This window comes from Toxorhynchites rutilus, chromosome 3 (assembly GCF_029784135.1).
Source record: "Toxorhynchites rutilus septentrionalis strain SRP chromosome 3, ASM2978413v1, whole genome shotgun sequence".
NCBI classification, from domain to species: domain Eukaryota; kingdom Metazoa; phylum Arthropoda; class Insecta; order Diptera; family Culicidae; genus Toxorhynchites; species Toxorhynchites rutilus.
The window spans coordinates 128,283,280-128,300,846 of NC_073746.1; the positions used below are offsets into that span (position 1 = coordinate 128,283,280).

The 17,567-nt window shown below is 36.9% G+C and overlaps 1 protein-coding gene across 1 annotated transcript in view; it reads left to right on the forward strand.

Annotated features, from left to right (window-relative positions):
• LOC129774798 (uncharacterized) overlaps positions 1 to 17,567 on the forward strand; it is a 214,189-nt gene that overhangs the window by 140,567 nt on the left and 56,055 nt on the right. Inside the window, exon 3 of the mRNA XM_055778759.1 lies at positions 16,665 to 17,422. Within this exon, the coding sequence (XP_055634734.1) occupies positions 16,665 to 17,422 (758 nt within the window). The remainder of the gene's footprint in view (positions 1 to 16,664; positions 17,423 to 17,567) is intronic.

The following is a 17,567-nucleotide window of genomic DNA, read 5'->3' on the forward strand; positions in this document are numbered from 1 at the left end:
GTTGTGTAACAATTTGTTGGGGAAAAAATTATTTATGCGAGCCCCGATCAAACCTCACCGCAGTTCATCGAAATTTACTGGTATAGGTACGCGTTGAATTAGATTTGCCGCCAATGATTCATTTTGATACGCATCGAGACATTTGTATCGTTCAAAGTTGATGCTGGCTCATGATTACAAGCAGGGTTGCCAACTATAATTTTTTTAAATCAGGAATAATGAAAATCAAAATCAGGATAGCTCATATTGGGTTGTCCGAAAAGTTAATGTCGATTTTTGGGAAAACAAAAACATCATTTTCAATCAAAGTATTATAACTTAATTTTATATCCATAGTTCTGTTTCACAATCTTTCGCCATCTTTCACACAGCTTAAATATTCTATCCTCTCAGAATATGTTTGCTTCCTCGTTGAAAACTGTTGCGTATGAGAAACAGGTTGCTTCCTTTTGGGCGAAGACCGGATATGTAAAAGAATTAATAAGCATCGTATAAATCCTCGCATAAGCGGAAATGCTAGTGCTTCACCTGACTTTTTGATCGTTTATATTTTTTTCCGAAAAACCTACAACATCACTACAGTCAATTGCAGAGAAATGAATATTCAAATTTTCACTGAATTCATAATCCATGCTTTGGAATGCGTCTTTACTCAACAAATGCGGAAAGCACATCAGCAGTGGAAGACTTGTTGAATTTTTCCTAATTTTTATGATATTTAGTACGGTTATAGATATATTTACCATAGTCCCATCATTAAAGTTGATTCTACGTTGAATCAGACAAACAAATTATATATAAAATCTTTTTATATTGACTGTGGATTCAAAAATTTTCTCTTGAGTAATTTCACACTCTGAAACGCATTCCTACATTAATAACTCTGGGGATACATCTGCATACACATTATTCTCAATAAAGCAATGTTGTTCCTAAAACTTAATCTCGTTGTAATTTAATAAATTCGTCAGACAATCTGGTTTCATGAAATTTTCTAGCACTGTGACTGTGACATGGAAACCAGTATATTTATTACGAATAATGTAGAGTACAAACATCAGGAAAAATCAGGATCATTTCAGAAAAATCAGGATAAATTGAGTGTTCATCAGGATATCAGGGAGCGTGCTAAAAAGTCTGGGAAATCCTGAAAAATCAGGTAGGTTGGCATCTCTGGCTACAGGTATACTACATTACTCGATGCATTATTGTGAGTTCTGATATTCAGGCCCTGATTCTCGAATACACTTCACGGTGGAAACGAAATGAACGGCACGCCATTGAACTACGTTTTACGAGTTAGTGAAGTGTCGAAGATAGTGATGAGTTTTCAGGCAGAATGAGCACTTTTCAAATAAAAAATCATTAATGAAAATTATCTTCTTCGTATCAAACTGGTATTCAATGTGAGTGGAAAACTTTGTTTTCTTCATGTGGTATAATAATCCCATACAAAAATTTCATCTGAAGATAATTTGATATTATAATGATAAATTTAGTGGGAAACTAATCTCGCATCCAGATGTCGACACCGTACCGTTGTCATCGCGAATGCGTTTCATACCGTTTCCACCGTGAAGTGTATTCGTAGTGTATTCGAGAACCAGGCCCTCAATGTGAGAATTTATTATGGGCCTTATTATTAATGATTTTTGCATTTTCATTAATGATTTTTTATTTGAAAAGTGCTCATTCTGCCTGAAAATTCATCATTATCTTCGACACTTCACTAACTCGTAAAACGTAGTTCAATGGCGTATATATATATATATATATATATATATATATATATATATATATATATATATATATATATATATATATATATATATGTGTATATATATATATATATATGTATATATATATATATATATATGACAATTATATTTCAAGTGGTTTGTGCGGTGGTTGGTATCAGGTTGTCTCGTTTCAGATACACTGGGTCTAGCAGTAAAACATATGCTTCCTATATTTGTTCATAGCTTGCGTAATGAATCGCGGTATACCTGAAAATTTGATATGCGTTGCTCTCAAACGAGCAATTTGTGTAACCAACTAGCCCCTCTATATATGAAAATTAATATTCATGAAAATTCAGTAAAAATAATTTTAAAAGCGGTTTCCATTAATATTTAAAACTGATAAATACAATAATTTTTTGTTTTACGTTAGAACCTTTTTTTCATGATTGTTAACCAATTTCAGAACCAATTTTATATTGCGCAAAGAGTGAATGATTTTTGGAAAAATCGGCATCATGTTCGTATTTTTAGCCTACTCAAGAAAAAGTTTTTCCGATTTGCTTATTTTATTGCATCAGCAATTCGCTATTTTTCATCCCTAGATCGCTAATTTTTTGGACGTTCAGATTCCAAGATATCGTCACTGACCAACTTACCCCTATGACCAACTAGCCCTGCCCTACCATAGTTCAAAAATTATGATTAACAAAAAAAAGTCATTTTTGGAAAAAAGGAAAAAAGAAAAAAAAAACTGTTCGAATAATCAGTTAATTTTGAAAAATCAAAACTCATTTTTTTTTTATTAAATTCGTTTATTTTTACATGCTCAGTTACATAAGAGCCGAATTCTTAAATATGTTTTTAAAACTATATATATATACAAACAATTTTCTTAATCTATGGTTAGTAATGTGGGAAACCGATTACTCGCGGTGGACTCGAGTAAATAAAAACTCAATAACGAAAAAAAATCGCATCTCTGATTTTTGGATATGTTATGTGGAAAAACCGGCTTTCAAGAAGAAATATTGAAAAAAAAGCGCTCTCTAATCCAAAACCATATATAAAAAACAAATACAATAAAAAATTACAAAAACAAAAATTATGATTTTCTACTATTGTAATATTTCTTCAAAAAAGCAAGAGGGGTTATTCGCTGTTATGGGTTCATGTTTTCTTCCCAAGAAAAGTTCATGAAAAATTGGATAAGTGAAGGAATATTCGAAAAAGTGATTCCTGATATGTTCTACATATCGTATTAGGCGTTATTTGCAGTGGTACCAGAAGTACAGATTTATCTGGAATTCTATAGATTTTTTTCTATTTTACATGTAAGGTAAATGATTTTGGTTTGTCCAGTCGAATATATGATCATGGTTTGGTCACTTTTTTGAATGTTCTAATTCAGCGCTCCTGTGTCAACTAAGGTGTTCGAATGTTTCAAAACGTATAAATAAAATTGTCTTTTTCATGATTTACAGTAGTTTGATAGTATATTTTTACGGAATCACATGTTTGAAGGACATATACACCTTCTATTTATATCAATGCGCCCCTCATTCGAGCTAGCTTTTAATCGATCATCAGATGATTATTTGGCACGTATTCAGACCTTTTCTGGATTATAACACTTACAAATATTGTAATCATCATGCTTGCACACCATTTGTATCAGATTTCCGAGCTAAACCATTAAATTAACGCATTTTGATGAACTCGATTCTGATCATGAGTTGTCCAATTCAATAATGTTTTTTGTCCACATGATTTCTATGGCAACCGCTTGGCGCGCTGCAGTTTGTTTATTATGTCCTATGTCGCGCATAGCAGAAATAAAGTTTCTCTGTGTTGAGTGTGTCGAGGTGAGCACTTTTAAAATGCACAAGAAAAGGCAATATTCTGAAGAAAGCCTTGATTATGAATGGATCAATATGATGACAGTAAACGCAAGCAATGAGAAATGCAACATCTACTTGAGAATTAGAATGTTTTCATTCAAAAATGGTGATATCTAAAACCGGACAAACCATGATCATTTTATGGACAAACCATCATCAGAGATGGTCAAACCATGATCATAATTTCTCTTTAAGGAAAATCGTTAAAAACATAAACATTTTAATAATTTCAACACCTTATGGTAGTATTAGCAACTAGAGACTTGGGGCTTTTCAACAAACCCAAACTCGTATCGATTATATGTGATTTTCATGAAGAAAAATCGATTTGCATTTACTAGTTGCGTAGAAACACCCCAAATCCGACAAACCAAGATCATTTACCCTACAAATTCTGTACGGTACAGACTAAAGATTTTTGTCAAAAAGTACAGATAGGCACATATTTTTTCTGGTTATTGAATTTATAACAAGGTGCGGTCAAGCAGCAGGGCAGTAGTGGCAAAAATAAAGTATACTTTTTTTTCTTGTTTCAATGCCCAATATTCAATTTTTCTTTTGCAAAGACCATCACACTTAGTTCGAGGGAAGTGTTAAGGATGAAGAAAGAATTCAATAGCATGCAATGAAGCATTTTTAAAAACGTTAAATTTTGTAACAACCAACAGTGCATCTATTGTGCCAGCCAAGGTTGCAAAAAAAAGTATACAGTTCAAACCAGGGTTGCCAACAGTACGCCACATTTTCTTTCGTACTGGCAGGGGTTAAAAATCTTTTTCAACTGTACTTTCTCTTCCAAAAATCTGTATCAAAAATCTGTGCCGTCGAAAATATTCGTAGCAGAGAAAATTTTTATTATTAGCATGATACTTATTTATTTTCCACAAAATATTACATTTACTTACTCCTAATACTACATTCGCTGTAAATTTACGTAAACATTTACAGATCCGAATCACTGAACCGATTTCGAAGCTTATTCCTGATTATACTATATTATCTGATTATATTCAGAAAAAAATGCTCGTCGTATGCCGAGGAGTGAGGCATAGTGAGATCGTTAGAAACAGTTGCCTTGACCGTCTGATCATTAAAACCGTCATTTGCTTGATAAGTCTCTCGTAAAAGCTGCTACAAACATACTTAAAAATTATCTGTCTTCGCCTTTGATTGTTCTAATGGTTTTTTCTGCTGCCATCCCAACATAAATATTCTTGTCGCCTTTCAAATGACCTTCAAATTCAGTAGCATTGTACATTAAAACAACGTAACATTCCTCGCAGATATTAGTGAGAATGATCAAATAAACATCTTTCAGCTCTTCATGTAGCATCGTGAATTCAGGTTTTTCAGCCTGGAACAAACAATTGAATTTGTTGATCGGAGGCAAAGTATAACAAAAAACAGGAACAGAGGTTATGTAATTGAATCTTTAAGAGCAGTCAGCTATGCTGAAATTTTTATCATCTGTACTATTTCTTTCAAAAATCTGTATTGCTTTCTGAATCGTTGCATTAAAAAATCTGTTGAAAATAGTACCTACGTATCAAATTACTTATTTATTTGATGATTGTTATACACACTCTTGCTAAACTTTGATTGCATCAGTTATCAAACGTATCGAATTGCCCTATGCTTTATGATCAAATGTTTGAAATTGAACAATGTGATCATCATATTGTTGCTTTGTCGACTTAGGGCCCCTGCAGACTGCAGACTATTTGTCGGCCGATAGTTGGATCGACCGACTTAACCAGTATGGAGAGATATGTATATGCACACATTCCATCGATTCAGTTGGGTCGGTCATTGCACTAACAACCAGCTCGAATCTGTAATCTGTATCTGTACAAAATATGTAACAAAAAAAATCGAAAAAATCTGTACCTTTCCAGATAAATCTGTACGTTTGGCAACACTGGTTGCCAAGTGTTTTTCAGTAAAGTCTGCATTCGAGTGAATAAAATGGTAGGATTTGGATATGCATGAAGTAGATTTTCTCTAATTTTTTTATGGTGTTATATGCAATGCTTTTCAATATTTGATAGAGGCACTGGTACAAATTCGGTACCCCATTTTGTTTTTTTTTGGATTTAGCTCTTGGCCAATGCTCGGAAATTCTTAATATTACGTCAGATTCTGAAGGGATCTATTGCGGACATTTCCCCGCAAACCGATTTCAAAAATCTTCATTTGGCTCGGAGCTTTGAGCATAGAAGTGGAACAATTAAATTCGAGTACCCGAGATGCCTGGGTATAAATTTGGCACCCCATTTTTTTATTTTTTCAAATTAAAAGAATCGTCCTGAAATCTCTGAAAGATGTATTTTTTGGCATTTTCATATAAAATAGAAGTGAAGTACACTATCTTACGTAAATTAACTCAACTTTGACGAAAAAGCATGCAATTTTACAAAACAAAGGAAAACAAAAAAAAACGATTTTTTCAAGAAAAAGTGAACAAATTTTATCTCGATTTGTTTCTAACTAAAAAAGTAAAGTAAAGTAAAATTTTGCTGTATGGGCATGCATAACTTAGCATAGTGTATCATCAACACTATGTTTACATTGGGGTGCCAAATTACCCGCATACCGAATTTTCACTTCGGAATGAAATTTATGAAATTTTTGATTAAAATCTCGATACACTTACTCGAATTTGTTGAAGAACATCAATTTCTTGATCCAAATCAGCTTTAATATTTAAAATCGGCTCATTATTCAGTTTTTTAATGATTTTTTCAAAAGACGCACATGAAAAATTTTCGAGATTTCAAAAACAACAAAACTTGATTTTTAAAAAAAAAACACAGATATTTTGTGTTTTTGGCATCTGACGTTTGTTACTATATTGCTAGAACCCTTTTTTTGATTAACCACCAGAGTGCGCTCATTACCACCGCCGGAGATCCGGGTGGGTACCAAATTACCCACGGGGTACCTAATTTGTACCAGTTCCTCTACATATCGAACGGCATATTAATCATAAATTGAAACACTACATTTGAAAACGGTTCCAGTTCGAAAAAGTCGTGAAATGCTAGATTGTAGGGCTTGCAACTCCAAAGGCTTCCCTTGCAAGAGTTTGTTCGCTTTTTCATCAGTTTGAGTATATGTGACAAATAGGTCAAAAAGAGCTGAAAAAGTTGATCGATAAACGAATTATAGATCGATACCACTTTGGCCTACTCTATATAATACACATTTATCATGAAACTAAAATAGATTCGTAAAGCATCAAACCTACCAAGGGCTCTCTGAGAAACTGCTTCTCATCCTCAGAGGCTTCATTTTCAGAAACTCATGAATACCATCATGATCTTGTAGAATACCATGAATACCATCAATAGCTTGTAGGCGACGTGGCATGCTTTCCACGAGCTTTGGCAGGTAGTGATCATCAATTCATTCCCACATTTTTTTTTTTTTTCCAAAATATATATTTTTATAAAGGATCATATGGCGTTAGCCTCACGGGGCCGGGAGTTCAATACAATTTTTCTTATTATCTATGTTAGTAATATGTAACCGATTACTCGCGGTTGGCTCGAGGTTAGTATTACAAGTGTTTTCGTAATTGGGATTTTGCTGTCTCCAATGCTCTGTACGTGTGCCCGACACGGGATACTTCCTATTGGGATGCAGCTGACCATTAATCAGCAACGCCCCCCTAGTCTGTACCTCATATCTAGCGTGGTGCGTCTTTCTCGACTCGAGGAATCCATTGTCTGCAGCGCTTCGAACGACAGATTTTTGTTGGACACGTTAGTCTCATCCATTTTGGAATCCAAAATGGACCACAAATTCTCTATCGGGTTTATATTCCGCCGATTGGGAAGCCCAATCGATCAGTTTCATGCGTGATCCGTGGAAAATGTTTGCGATAAGCGATCTGTAGGCTTCACCCAAACTGGTGGTCGTCGTTTCACCACAAACATCTCAAATCTCATCTCATCATCTTTATCCAGAAAAATATGTACTTTTTCGCTTACTTTTACGCGAAATCCAGCCGCTTGATCCGATTGTGCTTGCTGATGAGCGGACGGTGATTTTTCGACATAAAGTTTAGTGAAAAGAAGTAAAACAATTGTAAACAAAACAAAAATAAAGGAAGAAAACACTTACGTTTTTTAATTATAACATTTGACCTGGTGAGTAATCGTGCTGTTCACGATTCCAATCCGATACTAATTTAAAAACTCGCAGATGAGGAGGGAGGGGTTGATGAACTATAAATGAAAGTAAATTATAAAGAATCTTCCTTGGACTAATAAAAATAGAAGTACGGGCATAGATACACTCCCAAACGCGCCCCAAACCCTCTGTTATCAATAACACCTGACCGATCAAAAGCACACACCGAATCGAAACGAGCGAAAGTAGGAACAAGCTTTGATCAGGCGAAATGTTTCTCATCGACAGATGTCATTAGGGGGAGCCTTTGATCAGCCAGGTACGCTGTCCACGGGAGCGAGGATAAAGGAAGGTTAATTTAACAAATTTCTTCTGTGGGTAATCAATTTTCTGCATTACGTATCATGTTTTCTCATTTCACGCTGGGAGCACCTCGGGGCAGTACAGTTCAGATGAGAAAATACTGGCTCTGGACGTGGTTTACAGAAATGCTTTTTATGGCTAGAAATAGCGTCCATTGTTCGGCCTCTGCTTAGGTTTACGGGTGCGATTTGCTGAAAACATTTGAGCCACACTGTACCGGAAGGAAAAAACGAACGAAGCTAAATCCGGGCCTCATTTCCCGCATACCGACGAAGGTCACGACACTGCCTGGTACCGTCCGGGCGGAGACTCACGAAGGAAAATAATTCCTCGTGAAATCAAAATGACGTTCGCATCAAATGAAGTACTCCGCTCGACCAACCAGAAATGGGGGCGGTGGATGAAGAAATATAATAGGATGAAACGGAACTGTTATGAGAGTAAAAAGATAACAGTAAAATAAAGTCGGAGCCCTCTGGCCTATCCACTCTCCCCCGATCGCCACCGTTTGCCGGAGTGGAAATACATCATCGGATGTTCGGGATTGCCCAAAGTCAAACGGATTTTGTGGAGTGTGTTACCAATTGAGCTTGGTATATTTGATTGATTTTGGATCATTTACCAAAACAATGTGCCTTTCGATGTTTCCGATAATGCGATGGATTTCGTTTGGCAGACAGATTTATTACAGAAAATTTGACCACCAACAAGAGCATGTATAGGGTAAATGATCTTGGTTTGTCCAGTCGAAAATATGATCATGGTTTGCCCACTTTTTTGAATGCTCTAATTCAGCGCTCCTGTGTCAAAAAAGGCCTTCGAATGTTTCGAAACATATAAATGAAATTGATTTATAGTAGTTTGATAGTATATTTTTACGAAATCACATGTTTTAAAGGATTATAAAATACACCTTCTATTTGTGTCAATGCGCCCCTCATTCGAGCTAATTTTTAATCGATCACCAGATGATTATTTGGCACGTATTCAGACCTTTTCTGGATTACAACACTTATAAATATTGTAAACATCATGCTTGCTCACCATTTGTATCGGATTTACATAGCTAAACCATTAAATTAACGCAGTTCATCAACTCAATTCTGATCATGAGTTGTCCAATTCAATAATGTTGTTTTGTCCACATGATTTCTATGGCAACGGCTTGGCGCGCTGCAGTTTGTTTATGTTTGTTTATGGTGTGCTTCGCGCATAGCAGAAGTATGGTTTTTCTGTGTTGATTGTGTTGGGGTGAACACTTCTAAAATGCCCAAGAAAAAGCAATATTCTGAAGAAAGCCTAAATTATGAATGAATCAATATGATGACAGTAAACTCAAGCAATGATAAATGCAACATCTAATTGTGAATTTGAATGTTTTCATTCAAAAATGGAGATATCTAAAACCGGACAAACCATGATCATTTTTGTGGGCCAACCATGATCAGAGGTGGTCAAACCATGATCATAATTCTTCTTTAAGGAAAATCGTTAAAAAACATAAAAATTTGAATAATTTCAACACCTTATGGTATTATTAGCAACTAGAGACTTGGGGCTTTTCAACAAACCCAAACTCGTATCGATTATATGTGATTTTCATGAAGAAAAATCGATTTGCATTTACTAGTTGCGTAAAAACACCCCAAATTGGACAAACTAAGATCATTTACCCTAGTAAAGTTTTTACGGATTATTCGCCCTTGAAAATTATGAATATTGCCTGCCCTCCAGTCGAGGAATGTTCTGACGTAGAACTACGTCTTTCATTAAGGGTGCCGAATCAGAAAACAGGTCACGTTTTTTATGAAATAAAGTTAACGCTGATAATTATTTTCGCTGCGAACGGATTTTAACGATTTGCATACCAATCGAACCGGAAATTTTTTAAGATTTGTTTTACATGCTATACATTACAATCCCATGGTGTATAAATGGTTAAAATTCATGAAAACTATAAGCGTTTCCATTTTCCCATACATTTGTTCTGTCCATTTAGGTGCTTTCCCGAACAGAGTTGTCAATAACGGGTAACTTATCGACAAACAACGAAGGTGAAATCGTAAGACTTGAAGTCTTTGTGAAGAAAGGAAAAGAAGGGATCGAATGCCTTTCTCAAAGTAATGGGGGTGGAGGATAATACGAGGAAAAAGTAAAGTTTTCCAAGGGTCATTCTGAAGGTTAGAGCCGAATGAAGTGAAGAAGTTTAAAGTCTCACATATCTTAGTTTCGGATTGAGCTGTGGACGCGACCAAATTACTGACTCGCTGATGTCTCTAGCATTGCAATCATTGCATCAAACTGACGCCATTGCATTAAGGTTCTGAGCTACACAATAGTGTGGGGGAATCATCAAGCTAGGCTATCGTCAGCTCACCAAGAAAATAAATGTTCTGGAATTTTGTCTGAAATTTGGTTTCGCATGACAGTAGCAAAACTCTCTCCATAAAGAATGACAGCTAAGCTTAGCTAGACTAGCAATAATAACAAAAAAGACTTCTGTTGAGAAGAGCGCAAAACGGAAATAGGTGTGTGTATATTTAATTGCTTCAACGTATTCAACGTATTGCCCTGTTGCGGGTGAACATGTCGACCCGAACGTGGCGACAAGAAGGGGAGATATGCGGAAGGGAAATATTTGCGCTAGGATATTAGAAATGAATCTCTGCTGAGGCAGGTTTATTTTCCGTCATCATAAAGGCTTCGTTGGTGCCTTTGACATTGCATCAATGCATTGAACTGACGCTATGGTGAAGCAGGCGTTAAGGTTGTGCACCAAAAATTATTTGGGGAATACCAATTTCTTCAATAAGTTATGATAAGTTATTAATTTATTTGGGTTCGCGTGTCAATTGCAAAAATCCCTCCAACTAGGATTGCATTTGCGCTAATCATGATCACAATGAAGCAGTACTACTCTATCCGAGGTTATTGAGATTAACAGAAAAAGTTTATTTAATTTATTCGCACCAGCGACTTGAATTAAACTACAGCGTAGTTCTTCGTCAACAATGCGGTCGTGTCTTGGACACAACCTCCTATAATTTTTCTTTCGCAACCGTTGGTTTCTTTGGAACCCAAGATAGAGGGGGGAGGTGTATACGGACATGTTCAGAAGAACTTCCATTGTATCTTTGAAAACACATATTTTCCAAAACTTAAATGCAGGTTATTGCTGTTCAATATACTGTTTTCAGATTAATCGGTCGAATGTTTCGCATAAAAGTATTTTTCATTTTTTTTTTACTGTCATTAAAACAGATCGAAAAGATGAGAATTTTTCGTTTTTCGGGTAAAACGGTCGTATGGTGGGAGTGAAACAGACAGGTTTGTAACATACGAAGCGTATAAGTATATCGCTCCGGAGAAGAATAATGTTATTCAATAAAGGTATGAGATTATTTTGAGTGTCCGTTAACTGTTGAAAAAACCGAATTAGTCCTTGAAGTGATATAGTGCTTTTCAGCAGTATAAACGGCCATATACGCAACTATTTCGCTTCTTGTTCTGGACAGTCTACATTTGGAAATTTCATTTTCGCTTATAGATGTGAGGTATTCCGCAGGAATAAAGTAACTGGCAACAACCCGTTCCACCGCAATTATTTCAATAAGGTACACTTGGCCAAGTTGAAATTCAGGGTTAATTTGAAAGGAAACCATAACTTTTACTAGGAATGATGGATTGACGTGTTCTATTTGTTCAGTAAACATTACATTTCAACTCAGCTTATGACAGCCATTACCAGAATATATGAATGCCTCAACGCAATCCGCGCCTTTGTTAACATTCGTGAAATCAAAAGAAGCGTTTTTGCGCGCTGACTCGTTCGCCAGAATTGTGGATATTCAAGTGTAGTGGTTTTGAAAACTAAACTGGAAAAATATTTTTTCCGTATAGCTCTGTGCGTTTCAACTCATCCTATGTTTTTTTCAACCCTGTGGAAAGTATTTTTAAGCAGTGAAAATCGACTTTTTTTTGCTGTATGCATAAATGATGATAAATTAAAAAAATAAGAATCATTCATATTCCGTTCCTCAGTTTGTTCTACGTAGTTTATGAATACACAGACATGAGACAAGTCAAATTTGTTAGTTTTTTTAACTAGGGGTCGTTGTTTTACTATTTTAGACCCCCTCTTCCCTACATAAGGTCATTTGCATAAAAATGTTTATAAAATTTTTTCATAAATCAGTTGTAAATAGTTCGAGAAGCAAAACCGCACATTAAACTCAAGATATTTCGCGTTTCAACTCACCCCGCTCTACGGAAAAAGTTGAAACAACACATATGAAAACTAAACATTTTGAAATTCCATATTTTTCGAAACATCCTGTATGAAACATCCTGTATGAAACATCCTTTTATCGAAATCATTTGTCATATCTTTTATATGCTGCAAATAGATTTCAATTCAGTGATTTAGCATTTTTTTTAAGATTTTTAAAAAATCGTTTCAACTTGCCCCGGTGTGCTTTAATTCTAATTTCCGGCTAATAGATGAAATTATTGTTTGGTACATGCCTAACATGGTTTTGATGTTAACTTACATACCAGAAACTAGCCACAATTGAATTGAATTTTGAAATTAAACCCCTTAAAATGCTTAATAATTTATAAATTTTAATTGTTTGAATTAATTTATAAAAACTTAATTGCTAACTGGGGTTGCCATACTAAAATCTATGTTTTTCGACTGAAAAACATTGATTTTAAGTTCATTTTCTAAGCAAAATCTTAGCTTTATTATCATTGACTCGGCAAACTTCGTCTCGCCCAAAATTTGTTTTTGTTATCAATACCTTCAAACATTCACGTTTTGTTACTAAGCGCAAGTTCATGAGTCCAATTGCAGAACCGTTCATTGATTGATCTTCTAATCGACCCCGTTGAATTTACATTTTACTAAAAAAATTCCTAGTACTTCTACCAAAACTCATCATTATAATATTAGATTATTTTCAGACACAATTCTCGTTCTATTTTTCAACCACTTGCAAATAGCATGTTTCGCCATTACATGGAATAAATGTTTGATACAGAAAATATGAATGAATAACGACAGACCCCTCCCCTGTTTTCCCCTTAGAGAGAGGGGGGGGGGAGTGTCTATTCACCATAGAAACGTTTCATGCCCCCTAAAGAGAGGGAGGAGGAGTGTCTAACCACCATGAATACATTTATTGCACCCTAAAACCTCCATATACCTAATTTGGTTTCGTTTGCTTCATTTATTCTCGAGTAATGCAGAAATTTGGGTTTCATTTGTATGGCAGCCCCCTTAGAGAAGAGGGAGGAGTATCTATCCACCGTAAAAACATTTATCGCACCCTAAAACCTACACATGCCAAACTTGATTTCACTTGCTTGATTAATTCTCTAGTGATGTAGAACTTTGTGTTTCATTTGTTTGGCAGCCCCCCTTAGAGGGGGGTGGGAGGGGGGCGAGGGGTGGAGAGTGTAACCATCATAGAAATATTTATTGCACCCTAAAACCTTAATATGCCCAATTGGATCTTACTTGCTTGATCAATTCTCGAGTAATGCAGAAATTTGTGTTTCATTTGTATGGCAGCTCCCTCTTAGAGAGGGGGTGGAGTGTCTAATTACCATAGAAACATTTATTACACCCTAAACCTAGTTTATAAAAAAAAAAGGTAAAATATGCCTAGTTTGGTTTCGTTAGCTTGATTAATTCTCGAGTAATTTAGAAATTTGTGTTTTATTTGTATGCCAACTACTGAACCGATCAACATGAAAATTGGTATGTAGAGGTTTTTGGGCCCGGGGAAGGTTTTCGTGATAGTTTCAGACTCCTCCCCCCTCTCTAAAGGGGGCTGCCATACAAATGAAACACAAAATTCTGCATTACTCGAGAATTATTCAAGCAAATGAAACCAAATTAGACATATTGAGGTTTTAGGGTGCAATAAATACTTCTATGGTAGTTAGACTCTCCACCCCGCTCTCTAAGGGGGGGGGGGGTTACCATACAAATGAAACACAAATTTCTACATTACTCGAGGATTATTCAAGCAAATGGAACCAAATTAAGCATATTGGGGTTTTAGGGTGCAATAAATATTTATATGATGGCTCTCCACTGCGAAACAAATGAAACACAAATTTCTTTATTACTCGAGAATTAATCAAGTAAATGTAACCAAATTGGGCATATGGAGGATTTAGGGTGCAAAAAATGTTTTTATGATGGTTAGACTCTCCACCTCCCTCTTTAAGGGGGGCTGCCATACAAATGAAACACAAATTTCTGAGTTACTCGAGAATTATTCAAGCAAATGAAACCAAATTTGGCATGTCGAGGTTTAAGGATGCAATAAATATTTCTATGGTGGTTAGATACTCCTCTCGCTCTCTAAGGGTGGGCTGTCATACAAATGAAACACAAATTTCTGCATAACTCGAAAGCTAATCAAGCACAATTTGGGATGTGAAGGTTTTTGGGTATGAGAATTGTTTCTATGATGGTATGACACCCCTCCAAACATGACAATTGAGAATTTTCGGAAAACTCTGAAGGAAAAAGGGAAAATTCGGAAAATTTAATTCCCATATGTTCTACAATTACATAGTGACAAGTGCTGTTAGTCCATTTGATGGTTTCGCTAGCGAAATTGATCTTTGTTCGAAACTGGAAATGGATTTTAATGTGATGAAACGCACTCCTATATCTTCATCTATCTATACCAAAAAAAAGGTTCACCAGATGTGTTGATAAGAGCAGAACTCGGGGAAGGAATTGTCCGATTTAGAGCTGTCTTCATTCTATCATATTTTCTGTATCAAACATTTATTCCATGTAACGGAGAAACATGCTATTTACATGTGGTTGAAAAATCTTGAACGAGAATTGTATCTGAAAATAATCTGATATTATAATGATGAGTTTTGTTAGAAATAATAGAAATTTTATAGTAAAAAGTAAATTCAACGGGGACGAATAGAAGATCAATCAATGAACAGTTCTGCGATTGGACAAATGAACTTGCTCATAGTAAGAAAACGTGAATGTTTGAAGGTATTGATAACAAAAAACAAATATTGAGCGAGACGTAGTTTGCCGGGTCAGATAGTAGTAAAATAAAACTAACAAACGAGCTTGTGAACATTCTAGGTTTTTCGTTTGCTTGAAAAAAACGAAATATTCAAAGTGGAATGTGTGCTTCCCCTCGTTTCAGCAGCCTCTCAATCCACTTACGGTGGACTCGTGATTCTCGGATCAGATTGTGTCGAAAAAGAAAACGGCCTTCCAAATTTCGTCGAACTGACATCTCGGAACCACGTAAATAGCCACCAGCTAATGGAAAGCTCATGATTCCCGCGATACGGCCGCGAGAAGCAAAGTTCCACAGGCGAAAAGTGAAGTTTTCCCAACACGGGGAAAGATAAGTACACTGGTTTTCCCCCTCCGTCATTAAGGAGTAATTCTCATTATTTTCTAATTAGTACCGTCTGATTTGAATATGCCTCGCAGCTATCTCAGCTTTTGCGGAGAATCAACGTGAGGTGGGCGCTATTAAGATTCCGTTTCTCGCTTCTCCTGTCGTTTGACTCGCTCCACACACACACATACCCAGATCACCGTCATCGCGAGCCGTCATAATTTCCCGGGAAAAAGGTGTCCCACAATAGGTGGGAATGGGTGGGTTCGCTTGAAATAAAGAAGGGAAGAAAGCGGAAAACTTTTTAGGACCGTAATCATCATAATCGTTCTTATTATCGTCACGCTTAGAATTGTCGTAAAACAAAATTTAATGCAATGAGCCAAACGGTTTTTGGTCGAATTATACCATCCAGCCATATTTGATTGTTTGCTCGCTATGCTTGGTTTGATTTAATTTCCTGCAATGATTGTACGGTGTTCCGGTGGCTTGCGTAATAGCTCCTCCTTGATTCAATTAGAAGCAATTTTCGCCAGCGGCAGTGACATAAGTGGTGGCTTTTTAGATTAAACTCGATCAGTTCTCGACATTTCATACATATGTATAACACAAACGTCTATGCACGAATAAAATCTGAAGATTAAAAGCAATATTGGTTTTTTGTTAGACTGTGCTTCATAGTGCTCATGATGTATTCTAATTGTATGCAATCAATTAGTGTTAAAGATCGTATAATGGACTGTTCAAAGCCCCACAATCTCCTAGGCTTTGTGTAGGATTTTAAATATTCGCATAAACAGATTAAGTTGATAAACAGTTTTGATGAAACATTTCTTTCAGATTCTACCCCACCTCCACACCGGTAATAATCCGAAGAATTACGCTGAAAGCGCCCTTTCAATAAATTTAATTCAATTAAACCCTTTGAGGTAGTCTTTCCCAGGTATTCGCCTCACAGAGTGAGTGCGAGTCTCAATTACACGCAAATGAACCAGCCGCGCTGTTCTGAGAAGAGCTTAAATTTTATGATCAGAATCCTCCTTTCAACAAAGACAGCTTTAGAAATTCCCAGAAGGGCCATTTTGCACCATTGATAGATCTTTTCTCTCTCGTTTCAATTACAGGTCTGATAGCTACGACGTCACTGCCGGCGAATGTCATAAGCAGCAATGCGACCACCCCCACTTTCGCTGCTGCCACCACAAGCACGGATTCCAGCGCTCCCACGGTAAATCCCACCTACACAGGCGATGCAGACAAACAAGTGCTTCCACGCTTCGAGGCGCTGGTCCAACCACCGGCACGTGGTTTCGATGATGGCACCATGCTAAACGCACCCGCGGCTAGCGACAGTGATCCCTTGCTACTGCTGGGCGGATTTCGGTTTCCAGCCCAGCTTCCTCCCGACCCGAGCCCGGCCGGGGGGATGACAGGTGCAAATGCTAGTGGCAGTAAAAAATTGATCTCACGAACTAGTCCACAGGTGGCAGTGGCGGTAGCCAGCGGCCCTGGAGACGGCACCCCATCGCCAATCCAGGGTCCGAAATCCAATCTAGTTAATTTAGGTGTAAGCAGCAGTAGTGGTAGTAGTAAAATTAAAAGTGCTAGCTTAAGTTTAGGGGATAAGAGCAGTGGTGGGTCCACGGCAGGAGGCAAATCATCCTCCGGCCGGTCGAGTAGTGCCAGTGCGAAGAATACGCACCGCAGCGCGGCGGTGTCAGAAGCAGAACCAGTGCCGAATCAGGCCGAGGGGGAGTTCCGCGAAATCGAGGGCAATTTTAGCAAGATGTTCTTCGAGACGGAAAACCTGACGACGATACTGTCCCAGGTGGGCTCGATTGCGGTGCTGCCGTGTGTGGTGCGGAACATTGGCGAAGGCGTGGTAAGTAGCAGGGGTTCCATGTTTGATGATATGTTTCCGTAGCTTTATTTTTGGGGTTGGATCAGGCCAAATCAGAAGACGTCCCCCGGAGTGAACGATCTCAAAAGAAATGGCTGATTGGATTCGGATCACGAGTTAGCAAGAG